The 13,316-nt window shown below is 30.7% G+C and overlaps 4 protein-coding genes across 7 annotated transcripts; 2 read left to right on the top strand and 2 right to left on the bottom strand.

Annotated features, from left to right (window-relative positions):
* Window positions 1-958: 958 nt before the first annotated feature.
* On the bottom strand, window positions 959-1,644 carry COX8 (Cytochrome c oxidase subunit 8). Its single transcript, XM_074128391.1, has 2 exons — window positions 1,431-1,644; window positions 959-1,255 (listed from the first exon to the last, which is right to left on the bottom strand). Exons 1-2 carry the CDS (start codon window positions 1,542-1,544, stop codon window positions 1,160-1,162), a joined length of 210 nt encoding a protein of 69 aa, XP_073984492.1. The 5' UTR covers window positions 1,545-1,644; the 3' UTR covers window positions 959-1,159.
* A 117-nt stretch (window positions 1,645-1,761) lies between these two features.
* Window positions 1,762-5,030, top strand: Smyd3 (SET and MYND domain containing, class 3). 4 transcript variants are annotated; one of them, XM_074128228.1, is made up of 9 exons: window positions 1,762-2,202; window positions 2,281-2,455; window positions 2,528-2,597; window positions 2,676-2,803; window positions 2,884-3,060; window positions 3,270-3,443; window positions 3,516-3,630; window positions 3,837-4,002; window positions 4,138-4,660. In XM_074128228.1, exons 1-9 carry the CDS (start codon window positions 2,105-2,107, stop codon window positions 4,166-4,168), a joined length of 1,134 nt encoding a protein of 377 aa, XP_073984329.1. In that variant the 5' UTR covers window positions 1,762-2,104; the 3' UTR covers window positions 4,169-4,660. The 4 variants fall into 4 exon arrangements, with proteins under 4 accessions (XP_073984329.1, XP_073984324.1, XP_073984319.1 ...); XM_074128223.1 differs by having other exon boundaries at window positions 1,763-2,202; window positions 4,124-4,660; XM_074128218.1 differs by having other exon boundaries at window positions 1,770-2,202; window positions 3,840-4,002; window positions 4,582-5,030.
* Window positions 5,031-6,446: 1,416 nt separating this feature from the next.
* LOC141454207 (tubulin beta-4 chain-like) lies at window positions 6,447-10,511 on the top strand. Its single transcript, XM_074128197.1, has 9 exons — window positions 6,447-7,194; window positions 7,545-7,653; window positions 8,018-8,143; window positions 8,249-8,478; window positions 8,681-8,848; window positions 9,036-9,221; window positions 9,670-9,809; window positions 9,900-10,161; window positions 10,296-10,511. The coding sequence occupies exons 1-9, from the start codon at window positions 7,138-7,140 to the stop codon at window positions 10,368-10,370; spliced, it is 1,353 nt and encodes a 450-aa protein (XP_073984298.1). The 5' UTR covers window positions 6,447-7,137; the 3' UTR covers window positions 10,371-10,511.
* A 716-nt stretch (window positions 10,512-11,227) lies between these two features.
* Window positions 11,228-13,079, bottom strand: LOC141454228 (tRNA N(3)-cytidine methyltransferase METTL6). Its single transcript, XM_074128258.1, has 3 exons — window positions 12,013-13,079; window positions 11,570-11,851; window positions 11,228-11,449 (listed from the first exon to the last, which is right to left on the bottom strand). Exons 1-3 carry the CDS (start codon window positions 12,381-12,383, stop codon window positions 11,293-11,295), a joined length of 810 nt encoding a protein of 269 aa, XP_073984359.1. The 5' UTR covers window positions 12,384-13,079; the 3' UTR covers window positions 11,228-11,292.
* Between the last annotated feature and the right edge of the window lie 237 nt (window positions 13,080-13,316).

The following is a 13,316-nucleotide window of genomic DNA, read 5'->3' as shown; positions in this document are numbered from 1 at the left end:
AGTCATCACTTGCCTCAGCTCAGAACGAACGCGTGAAGTAAAATGAGCGTCATGAATAAAACAAAAACGACATAACTTAATTTATAAGTTTTATCATTTGTATTAACAAAATTTTTTTGTAATATAAAAGTAAAATCATTTATAAATATATCAACACCTTTTTTTTCACCTGCTAATAAATTTTGAAAAGTAATCTTCAATACGGAAAGATCTTTTTTACCGGCAGCCGACAGACCCAGGAGGCATGAGGGGATCAGCTAATTTTAGCAGGTCTTGGGTCCACCTATTAGATTGACGAATCAATATGGATTTGCTTCTTTAGCGTATCTTCTAATTCAATTGCGACCTCATCCAGTCATGAATGTGAAGCTTGCGGTGTCTCATACACTACACATTTACGAAGATTGTTGTGCTTTTGCCAGATTACTTGCCTTAAGGGAGATGAAGTTTTCCCTTTGATATTATCGTACCTATTTAGTTAAATAAACTATGTAAGTCAATTAGTCCTTCAAGCAAGAGTACTAGCTTACCTTTTCCCTAATCTAAGATCTGAATAGCTTTGTCTAGACTTTTATGAAGGATTATCATAGTAATGATTACCAACATTTATTCAGATGTAACTCCACTTTGAAAATGCTGCTAAAATCTATGTATCAATTAATTCGATGATAAAATTAAAACCAATGGGTCATCTTAAAACCTAACTTAAAGTAAACTGTAATTAGATATATTCTGTTATCAGGAAAGTTTTATACCAAAATAAAATTTGCCTCCGTGAATCAATGTAAGAATTTTCTCTTGCTTGCAAGAGGCATTAAAAAGTACCAACATTCTTCCAATTTAGACCATACAAGTAGAGGAAGCAAATGGAAAGCAAGTGTTGGCTAATTTTACTAATCGTTCAGTATGGAAAATATATGATTAAAATTTGATATGTTTTAATTTATAATTAAACGAATTTTAAATAAGCATCCAATTTATATTTAATTTTTTACTAATTTACCATTTAATGTCAGAAGTAATGAACAAACTAGGCTTAAAAATGAAAAAAAATGGCCATCTATTATTTAAACTAATAATGAATTTGTGTACTGCGACAAAGGTAAACAATAAGATTTTCTTGTTATTCCTAAACAAAAATATCTAATATATAGGAATTCTATGATCTCTCTCTGTAGGATCGAATATGACAAATAATCCAAATTGGTACTGCAAACATCCCTGCCGAAAGTACTACCCCATGGGCGCACTTTTCCTGTAACAAACAATGAGTTATTAATATACACATAATAAATTAGCCCGTCTTAAGAACAGAAATGAAGACTATACTTTATCAGTATACTATTGTTATAGTTTACTATAGTTTTTCAGTATAATTATATTTACTTAAACATACTAGAGAACTACAAAAATCTGAACAATGAACTCACTGCAAATGAAACTCTCTGGGCAGGAGGACCTGACACGACGGTTCTCTGTTGATTCACGTTTAAGCTTCTTCCCAATAAACGTAAACAATTCAAAGAGTTACGTACAGATGCCATGTCTACAACTACAATTAATCTCGGTCACAAAAACCTGAAATAAAATCTGGCTGAAAGTTAAGGTTAACTCCAAAAGTATTTTGCAAAGTGCCAGTGACTTACCAGAAAAAATTTAGCGCTAGTGTCTATCTATACATGTCAATGTCATTTTTACAGCTGAAAATAAAAAATAATACGTCATAATTATTATAGCGAGAATAAAAATTAGAAATATGAAATTTTAGGAAAACTTTTAAAATAAGTGTTGATGGAGTATAAAATGTGCGCGACACATATGTGCACATTATGAAAGTGGAATGGAGAAGGTTTTTCATTCCATATGGCAGAATTAAACAGAGTACTTATACTTAACGTTGCAAGTTCATACGTCGATAGGATTTGATTACAAATTAGCTGTTTTATTTGAAGACGACAAATGATCTGACTTATCAGATAATCCCAATACTAAAATGTAGCAATTTTGTGATATTCTGATATTGCTTATTTTAACCGGTACATTTGAATTAATGAACCTGCAAATTATATCGTATATATGGATTAATTTTGAATAAGTAATTAAAATGATTAAATGCGGAACGTCGATTCATATGGAAAAACCTTTTGTTCACGTTCTATCGTCTCATTTAAGAAACCAAAAATGTGACCACTGTTACGCGGAGTAAATAAATATATATTTTTTTTAAATATACATTTACAAGAAAGTGGATAAGGATCTAGAATCTGATATTCATTTTAGGCGAGAACTCCTCAGTTGTTCAGGATGTCGTTACGTAAAATACTGTGATAAAAGTTGTCAAAAATCTGCTTGGAGTTACCACAAGAATGAATGCATTAATTTGAGGAAATTACCTTCTGGCAAAGAAGTTCCCAATACTGCAAGACTTTTACTTCGACTTATAACTAAACTTAAGGTATTTACTTACTTTTTGATAAACAGTTTAATTTAATTCTGTTTTTACTATTCTTTTAAACTATTTATACAGAAAGGTGGCGAACAAGAAAAAGGAAATTATGACAAAAATAAATTCAGATTTTTCAAAGATCTTCAGTCCCGTAAGTATTCCTTTACTGCTAAGAATTTAGAGAAACACGTTAGTAATACTTAATTTCATGATTTCATCACGATTTCAGATTATTCTCAAATAAAGGAAGATAACAAAAGAATGGAACATGCTGTATCTTTATATGGTGTTCTAAAAGGTTTCATGGAAGAAAATAATCTTCCAAATTTTTCAGAATTTACTGGTATTTACGGAAGAGTAGGTTTACTTACATTAAGGACCTTATAAATTAAAATTAACAAATTTAGAATTATGTGATAATCAGTGAGTGTTACTAGGTCGTAGTTAATTCTTTTAATATTCTTGATGGAGATATGAATAACCTGGGAACTGGAATTTATTTGGGGGCATCTACAATAGACCATTCTTGTGAGCCTAATGCAGTTGCAGTTTTTAGTGGAACTTCTATAACAATTCGAACTATTAAGGATATTCCAGAATTTAAGTGGTCCAAGGTATATTTATTGTTTTTTTCACTTCCGAAATGTTGGCCTTCGGCCCCGTTGGATTCAGCTAAGAAATAACCTATTTTTAATGTTGTTTTCATGTTTCGCTAATCTTTGACTGTCATCTTCAGAGATTCTAAAATTATAACTAAAAATATGTGAACTGTTTGCCAGCATAGCTACATTAATATTCTCTTCCTTTTTATATATCATTTTAGGTTAGAATATGTTACATTGATTCATTAAAAAGCACTGAAGAAAGAAGATCTGCTCTTCTTGAACAATATTACTTCCTTTGCGATTGTCCAAGGTGTAATTCCTTAACTAAACATAATGTACTTGAAGCTTCTGTAGAATGTCAAAAGTGTTTTTCGTCGATCAGCTACCATAAAGTCCGTACGTAGTCAAAAGATACTCCATAACTATGACAATTAGTGTTGCTTTAGAATGGTTTTATATTTTAGGGTGAAAGCAAATGCCCAAGTTGTAGCTGGGAAGTACCAGTTGACTTTTCAAAAGTATATTTTGAGGTTGTAAATTTTACTAATGAACAGCATGAAAGAATGAATACTATTGCCTGTATCCTTTTAATTTATTATGATTACGTATTATAATAATTATCATTCCAGTATGGATAATATTAACATCATTATTAATCAATATTAATATCAACATTCCAGTATAGATATATTTAAATATGTGTTGCTTAACTGGAGTAAAATGCTTTCTTGATACGTATGGTGACAATATATTTTTATTAAGTCCTTAATATGAATGAATAAAAGTAGATTTAGATGCGTGCAAAGTATGCCTTTCAAAGCAAAAAGATATTTTGCATAAAAACAGTCTCCTATACGTGAAAACGATGGATCTAGCATTTGAAGCATCATTACAGTTAAATAAATGGGATGACGCATTGTCATTGGGAGACCAGCTTTCTGATGGATACAGGTATACAAAACCTAACATAATATTACTTGTATTTGCAAAGTTATTTAATTATATCTTTTTTTTTCTCGCCAAATTTAGTTACTTACCTAAATAACAACATTATTTCGTGTGATTTTTAAAGTTTTGAACGTGCAGGGAATCAGCGTATCTCGTCCTAGTTCTGTAGGAGAGCAGTCCTTATAGAAAACTGAACAATCCCTTTGGCACTCTGAAAGACTTTCCTAGGAATATTGTCCTAAGGCATGTTCTATATTGTCTTATCTGGAGCATGGTTGCAGATAAGTTACGCAATTGTATCGTCAAGATTTTATTGGTTTCCAGAGTTTGTTAGAATAAAGATCTATCTGGTGTGTTGAAAATCATGTCCCCTTATTTAGCTCCAAAAGATTTGTACTATCAGTTCCATCATTGCTGCTTGTTGTAGAAAAAAAAAAGAAAATTTTGTTCTGGAACAATGATTTTCATAGATGATAAGTGATTTTTTGGCCACAATTGCTTTAACTGTTACATTTTTAAGAATTTGAATAAAATTTATAAAATCAAATTTAATTTAATTTTAAATTTGTTTACATTTTCCAGGATATATTATGGTAATACACATCCGGTGTTAGGTTTACATTATATGAAATTAGGCAAGATCCTTTTATTGAAAAACGAATTCGAAAAAGCTTTGGAAACACTTGAAAAAGCAGAAACTATAATAAAGATTACTCATGGTACAGAACACGAATTTTACAGAACACAGCTTTATAGATTGTTGTTTGAAGCCAAAAGTGCTGCTTACGGACTCTAAATTTACCTAAATGTGAGTTGTAGTAAACTTTTCTTTTATATCGTTGATAGCACAGTGTTTTATCAGAATTTAATTATTGATTTTCTTGAAATTATTTATGAACATTTTAATGAGAATGTCTAAACAAAAAATAATTGTTATTATCTACTCCCTGCTCCCATTTTTTTTTTCCACATATCAGTGGTTCTTTTAATGTTATTTTAAGAAGATATAAATACATTTCAAGTAAAAAGAAGCAACAATATTTTTTTTATTATTAATACTTATTTGTTATTTGATAATAGAATGCTATTTAGAAATCGCAAGAATCAATCTCAATTTTATGCTGAAGATTCGATTTGATTTTGTCCCCCTTGTATTGTTATTTTGTTGTTTAATTTTTCGTTAATCATAGTACATATTTCTCCTTATGATATGACAAAAACAACTGTGAAATTCTCTACACCCATCTGAAAAATCAATCTCTTCTGATGGTGAATGGAAATCAAGAAGTTACGAACAGAAAAAGCGCAATATTAGCGATAACACTTTTTACATCCTATGTAACATGATACTCTAGAGCAGGGGTGGCCAACCCGCAGCCCGCCTTGACAATTTTATCGCCCACGGGGATCATCCTCATTTTACAAAATTTATATCTCCAAATGGAACTGATTGACTTACAGTGTAATAATGAACTAAAACATATTTGAAACATCAGAATCAAAGATAGATTTTTATAACACTTACTTCACAAAAGAGAAATTTTCTAATTTGAGAAATCTGGCAAAGAAAAGTAGAGAGCGCATTTGGATCAACTTACACCTGCGAATCGCTTTTTTCGAAAATGACATTTACCAAACATGAAATTTTACTGTAAAATTTCCAAAAATATGGATAATTGTTTACCTCTACTATTCTGCACAATTCAGCTTCATTGCTGTATTCGTGAGAAAGTATAAAGTGATAATGTTTGTGAGTTTTACATTTCCTTCACATCACCTCTCCTATAGGTGTAATCTCTGCAAAAATATGGACAATTATAGTACTCGATTACCTCTACAATTGCAACTTTCTAGCTTTAATTATGAAGAAGATAAAAGGTGATAAAGTTTAGGAGCTTTACATTTCCTTCATATTTCTAGTTGCTGTACCTCCTGTCCTATTAGCGTAATCTCTGCGAAAATATGGGCAATTACAGTACTCGTTTATCTCTACAATTGTGCCCAATTGCACTTTTCTAGCTCTATTTTTAAAAAAGATATATGGTGATAAATGGCCGCTTTGAACAATTTTATGGCCAACGATATTCATCCTAATTTTACTAAATTTGTTTATTATCTTCTGAAGAAAACTAATTGACTTACATTATAATAATGAACTGAAACACATTTTTGAATCATCAAAATCCAAAATATATTTTTAAACCTCTATTTCACTAACGAAAAATTTTCTTATTTGAGAAATGTAGCACAAAAAGTTTGAGCGTTTTTGGATCGAATTTCACCATGCGATAGATTTTTTTCGAAAATAAGATTTACCAAACATAAATCACGCTCTCACTTAACGGGTAAAAAACTGCAATATCAATTACGTCGTGTAAATACGCACATTTAGAACGACTTGCAAGAGGTAAGTGAAAGAGTGGTAAACAAATATCTCAGTAATTAAATAGATTAAATATTTTTCAATCAACTCATAATTGTCATTATTATTTATCTATGTTTATATGTATGAATAATTAAACAATGGCTTGGTGGCTTATAATGAATTTCTAGCATATTCACACATGCATACACCTTTTTCTATAAAACACTTTTTCTATTTATTTCTGGTGAAAACTTGATATAAAAAATTAGGCTAGTACAAGTAAACTAAAGAATGTTAGTGTTATAATTTAAAATCGTTAAACTGGTTGTAACTTTTTGACAAAGCTTGTGTCACTTCACGCATAAAGATTTCGCTCGAAAGTAGCTCCAAGATTTCCTTAAAACTTGGTCGCTTTTTAAAGTTATTTAAGTACAGTGTACGGACTCATTACCTCTATAATATCAACAGGAATTTATTATGGCTTATTTTGTAATTTTTAGAAATTTGTCAGCCCCAATTTAAAAAAAAAAAATGAAAATAGCAAGCAGAGTGAGTGTTCGCCCCATATTTTAGGTAATAGAAAAAAAATTACTTTTCCGTAAGGTTGTTGAGACTCCTATCGTACACATCGTTAAATAATTGTAAACTTGCCAACAGTCTAGGTGTCTCATACTACTAGAATCCTAGTAGAATCTTATTTTAGACTGTATGCTCAGTTGGAGGTCAAATTTAGTTTTTGGTAGTTTAAAAACAGTACTAATTAATAATAAGCAATGAGAGAAATTGTACACTTACAAGCTGGACAATGTGGAAACCAAATAGGATCAAAGGTGCTTTAATTAATTTTGTCCTAATATATGTAAATACATTTAAAATAATGGGTTAACATATTTAATTTAGTAGGGTTGTCATGAATCGAACATTAAAAGTAGTGTGTGTCCTTCAAGTAAATAATCATATAATTTCTTATTTCATTAAAAAAAGTAAAAATTGTTGCAATGATAGTGAATCCAATGAACAAAAGTGTTGCGGCCCGTTTCAGTGTAGTGCTATTTTATTTTCTTCTAAAATTTATTTTTTGAATTTTCTTATATAACATTTGCACATGGGCTTTATATCACTTATCTTGTAAATATAACGTAATACTGAGGAAGTTATACATACATGTATATATTTTTAGTTTTGGGAGATAATATCCGATGAACATGGAATAGACCCAGTTGGAGCGTACCACGGTAACAATGCCTTACAACTTGAGAGGATCAATGTTTATTATAACGAAGCATCATGTACGTTAATTATACAATTTAATTTGTTTAAAAAATATCTAAAGATGCTACATAGATGTTTTACAGGTTAAATCGTGATCAATAATACCAAGCTCAGGTGTAAATTCGATTTTATACAGAACATTTACTGATTAGTTAGTTCGTCTGTAGGTATTAAACATTATCAAAGCAATCTAATCAATCCATCTACCTGGTAGTGTTTATAAATATTTAACCGTTTAATTTGCACTTATATAACTGAATATTTTAGTTCTTGTAATAAATTCAATCTATTTAATGGAACTCTCTTGATATACTTCAGAAAAAAAAAATGCTATAATTATTGTAATCTAAAATGCCTTTATTTCATCTGACTTAATGAAAGGTGGAAAATATGTTCCACGAGCGGTACTTGTTGACTTGGAACCCGGGACCATGGACTCTGTCAGATCTGGCCCGTTTGGACTTCTTTTTAGACCAGATAATTACGTTTTTGGACAAAGTGGCGCAGGTAAGATATAAAATATTTAAAATTTGTTGAATAATTTCTCTTAGTTACTGTCAAATAAATGAAATTTTTGGAGAAAATCAAAATATTGGTACATTAAATTATTAGGAAACAATTGGGCCAAAGGACACTATACTGAGGGTGCAGAACTTGTGGATGCTGTTATGGACGTAGTGAGGCGTGAAGCTGAAGCTTGTAATTGTCTTCAAGGATTTCAGCTGGCACATTCCTTGGGAGGTGGAACTGGGTCTGGAATGGGAACATTGCTTATTTCAAAGATCAGAGAAGAATATCCAGATAGAATTATGAACACTTTTAGTGTAGTACCCTCACCCAAGGTGAGTCTTTAACCATTTTATTCCTTGTAATGTTTGGAAATTAAACGGATCGCATTAATTAGACTGCTGGGTACAATGTATAAGGTAGAATTTCGCTTCTAGTTTTAATTATACATCGCTTTCAAAAATTGATTTAAAATTCTATAACAATAATTAAATAATAATGATTTCTGCCCTTACATTGCTGTACTTCTCTGTTTAGGTATCAGACACAGTGGTAGAACCTTACAATGCAACCCTATCTGTACATCAACTTGTCGAAAATACGGATGAAACTTTCTGTATAGACAACGAAGCCTTATATGACATTTGTTTCAGAACATTAAAATTAACTTCACCGACATACGGTGATCTCAATCATCTTGTTTCAGTAAGTTCTGTTTTTAATGTATATGTATATTTTTTTTTTATTAGTTTGATGTACATAATGTTCATAAATCTTAATTAACAAATACAGAAATTCCCATTTTTTGCACATTGCAAGCTTCAGCTCCCTCTCTGGTCTTGCACCAAAAATTGTATTGTACAATGTACATTGATATAATTTTTTACTTTAGATAACTATGTCCGGAGTAACTACATGCTTAAGATTTCCTGGCCAACTTAACGCAGATTTAAGGAAATTGGCTGTGAATATGGTACCATTTCCCAGATTACACTTTTTTATGCCTGGTTTTGCACCATTAGCTGCAAGAGGAAGTCAGCAGTACAGGGCCCTCACTGTACCTGAACTCACGTCACAGGTACTTCGTTTTCCCATTAATATTACATGAGTGTTTTCGTGATACAACATTTTTTATATATATATATATATATATATAATTTTTCAAAGCGCATTTCTCTAATGGAGAAATTAATCATTTTCCGTAGCGCCCCACAGACTATAATAATAATAAAAATTAATGTGAAGCATGTTATACAAGCTTTATAATTAAAAGAGGAATTCTCTTCTTTTAATTTATACTATAGATCAACTTTGACGATGGATGAAAATCGTTAACCGGTAAGAAATAAGGAAAACACGCGTTTAGTGAAGATAAAATCAACCGTATTACCAAGATTATTATTTTTGTGTTTTATGAAAATAATTTTGTTGTATCTTGATAAACTGTAATAATCGAGTCTAGAAAATGATTGGAATTTAGAGAAATGTAACAAATTAATAGTAGCATTAACATTGATTCCATTTAGATGTTTGAACCCAGAAATATGATGACCGCCTGTGATCCAAGGCACGGTAGATATCTGACTGTTGCTGTAATCTTTAGAGGAATAATGTCTATGAAAGAAGTTGATGAACAAATGTTAAATATGCAGAACAAAAATTCTGGGTAAAAGTGAACGTTTATTTTTAGGAATCGCTGCTGTTATTATTCTCACTTTGTATACTGTTTAATAACGCTTGTGCTACTACTATGTAGCTATTTTGTAGAATGGATTCCCAATAATGTAAAAGTAGCAGTATGTGATATTGCACCACGTGGTTTGAAAATGGCTTCCACATTTATTGGTAATACTACTGCTATACAAGAAATATTCAAAAGAATTTCTGAACAGTTTACGGCAATGTTTCGCCGTAAAGCTTTTCTTCATTGGTATACTGGTGAAGGGATGGATGAAATGGAGTTTACAGAGGCTGAATCAAACATGAATGATCTAGTGTCAGAATATCAACAATATCAGGTACTATGTTCCTCTTAATTTTTTGATATTTTTTAAAAAATATAGGTTTCATTTAGTGAAATTTCTAAAGAAAGTTTAGTTTCTAATTATTTTTGAAATTTGCAATTAAAAAAAAATTAATTGCTTAAAAACAGGATGCCCCAGCTGAGGATGAAGAAGAATTTGCTGAAGAAGAAGAAGTAATGCCAGAACCAGAAGAAGCAGCTTGAAAAAATTGGGGTATTTATTTACTTTTACTGTAAAGAGATGCCTTTGTAACATATCTTATTTTCAGAAAACATTTATTACGTCTTTTTTTTGTAACGAATAAAATATTTTAAGAAATATAATTTTTACTGACTGAAAAATAATTTGTGGTTTATTTACTTTTAGTTTAATGATCAAAGAAGAGCCAGTTGATATAGTGGGTTTCAAAGTTAATTATTGATTCTGAGAGATAACGAATACGATAGAGCGAATTACTACTTATATTCGTATAATTTAATTTATCAATCGCTGTTTTGCTTGTAATTTAGTGAAACATAAGACAGATTAGATCTAATCCGTTCCAAAGTTTTTAAATTTTATCTAACTATTTTATTTATATAAAAAACAAACAAATGAAATAGCATAAGATTGATGGCAGCTAAGATATAGGATATCCACCCTAGAGGAAAGAATTGATTGACTTGGTAGAATTCCGTAAGAGCAGTTTGTTCCTGAAGCACACTATATGACTGGCAGAATAGATAGAATAGTGGTACAAAAGTAAAATCCAACAAATCAAGACTATCAGTAATTTTTTTTTTAGTAGCTGGATGTGCAATAGTGACACTTGAAGGAGGCCACTACATCTTTTATCAACAGATTTGGTTTACGGCAATTCCCTACACGACCTACGATTCCTGAACAGAAGGTTATCACAGAAAGAAGCAGGCTAGGAAAGAAACTCAATAAATAACTTTCTTTCAAAGTACTTGACTAGACGTGGGAATTAGACAGCCTACAGCGCTTAACTAATTACGATGCAAATTTTAATAGAAACTTATCAGTATAAGAAACCATTTGAATAATAATAACACACAAATTTTAAAAAACATGCTTTAGTTATAGATAATATCATTTCTAAATACAACTTTTAACAAAAGTTAACTAACGTTTAACAAATTTTGCCTGGATAAATATTCTGGGTACACTAATTGATTCTTTTTTATTGACTGTTCTTCGATGAACATAATTATTTGATATTTCAGTAAATCCTTCTCTTTCAAACAAGCTTTTCAATTCTTCAATGGTGAAAAAGTAAGATCTGAAAGTCAAAAGGCCCAAGTTTATTATAAAAGCCCATTCAGATTGAAATTTAATATTCCAACTCTTAGCTTTACATAATAGAAGAAAAAAAAAATCTATAATAAGCGAAAGGGTTTACCTTGTTCCGTCTTGTCTGACATAATATTTATCTGCAATTTTGTGCCCAGGTTTAAACCTAAGTTGAGTCATATCATACAGTCCATAATCTCTGAATAAAACTATTGTGCCTGCTCTTACGATTGGTAATAAATTTTGAATCACTGATTTGAATTTTTCTGGATTTATTGCAGACAGTACGAATACCATAGTCACAATGTCTACCGGTTCTTTAATTACAGCAGACAAAGCGCCGGTTTCCGTCAGGTCTGCTTGAAATGCAGTTATGAGGGATGGATCGTACCTACAATTAAGAAGCTATATTAAACTTCAACAAATTAAATATAAATAAAAGCCTATATTGAAAGTTAGTATTGTTTGGAAAAAGTAATGTTTAATGGTGGATGTGGACTAAGAAGCTCTGAGTTTAGAGAATCTAGTAACTGATTTTAAAACTAAGATTACCTAGAATGAGATTTAACAAGATTAATGGCCCTAGGAGAAAAATCACATGCATAGATTTTGCTGAAAAATCCTTCTTCAACGAGTGGATAGATAAGATTTCCTACACCACAACCTATTTCCAGAAGGGATTTCCCTTCAATTTTCTCGGCTAGTTCTTCAAATTCTCTTGTGGTCCAATATCTATTTTTAAAAAATCTCTCACAGTTTCTTTTATAGAAAAGATCCCAATGTCTTTGCGCGTCTTCCTCGAATTTAGCTTTCATATAATCAGATATTGGGCGTGAATTCTGCCTTTCTAGAAGGATCCTTTCATCTTCTGTCAGAACTTTGGATGTTGTTGTACTGAATTCTGTACAATCTCTATCATCCATTCCATCAAAACAGAAACAAAAGTCTGAATTTTATAACTCCAGTTAAATCTGGCTAAAAAGGCTCCTAGAAATGACTCCTGAATGAAAATTCCGCTATAATTCTTTTAATAATCGATGTCTCTTTCAGAAAATGGAACTTTTATAACCATTATTTTCTGCTTAGCACATTTACAGCTTCCAAAAAGTGCAAAGTTAATTATACGTGATCTATCATCAATCAATCTTCAAAAACCTAGAGTAGAATGTATGAAGCCGTACAAGAACATAACCATGAAGTTGAGCAATTGGAGGTCGAATTATTCAATTTTATATTGCCGTTTGTCAAGGAACATATGTATTAAGTCGCACCAATAGAATACTCGTACTTAAATAGAACTGCTAATAACTACTAGTCCATATAATTTATTAAGCACTTAAATACCGATTTTCTTCGGGCTCTCACAATTAACAGAAAGAAGATATGTAATCCAACTCAATGACTTACAATTCCACGAAATTTGTACTATTTCACCTAAAGCATTTCTTATAACTTTTTCAAAGAAGTAAGACAACTATGGCTCACAGAACTTCTAATCCCAACATTCCAACTAGTATTTATCTTCCTTGTTTTCTTATAGTGCTAAAGTTATTTGAAATGCTTTATTAACTTTGAGATACTTTTTGTCTAGAACCACAAAAATAACCTCTGGCAAGAAGGTAATACCTGTTAAGTAATGAGCCTGTTTGGACTGACATGTAACATTCATGTTTCTTTCAAATAAAAATTTATGAACTGTACAATAAAATGTTTTGAATAAAACATAAACCGACTTTATTTTTGTTTAGATATTCATAGGATGCAAAACAAAAGATGAATCTACTAAAAAATTCAGTATTCAATATTATTTAATGAAAATAATCTAAGAATTAATGTATATAAAAAATTATGATATT

This window comes from Rhodnius prolixus, unplaced genomic scaffold, assembly GCF_049639745.1.
Source record: "Rhodnius prolixus isolate KJV_2025 unplaced genomic scaffold, Rpr scaffold_1, whole genome shotgun sequence".
Taxonomy (NCBI): Eukaryota; Metazoa; Arthropoda; class Insecta; order Hemiptera; family Reduviidae; genus Rhodnius; species Rhodnius prolixus.
The sequence above is the reverse complement of the archived record's forward strand: the minus strand, read 5'-3'. Positions and strand labels throughout refer to the sequence as shown.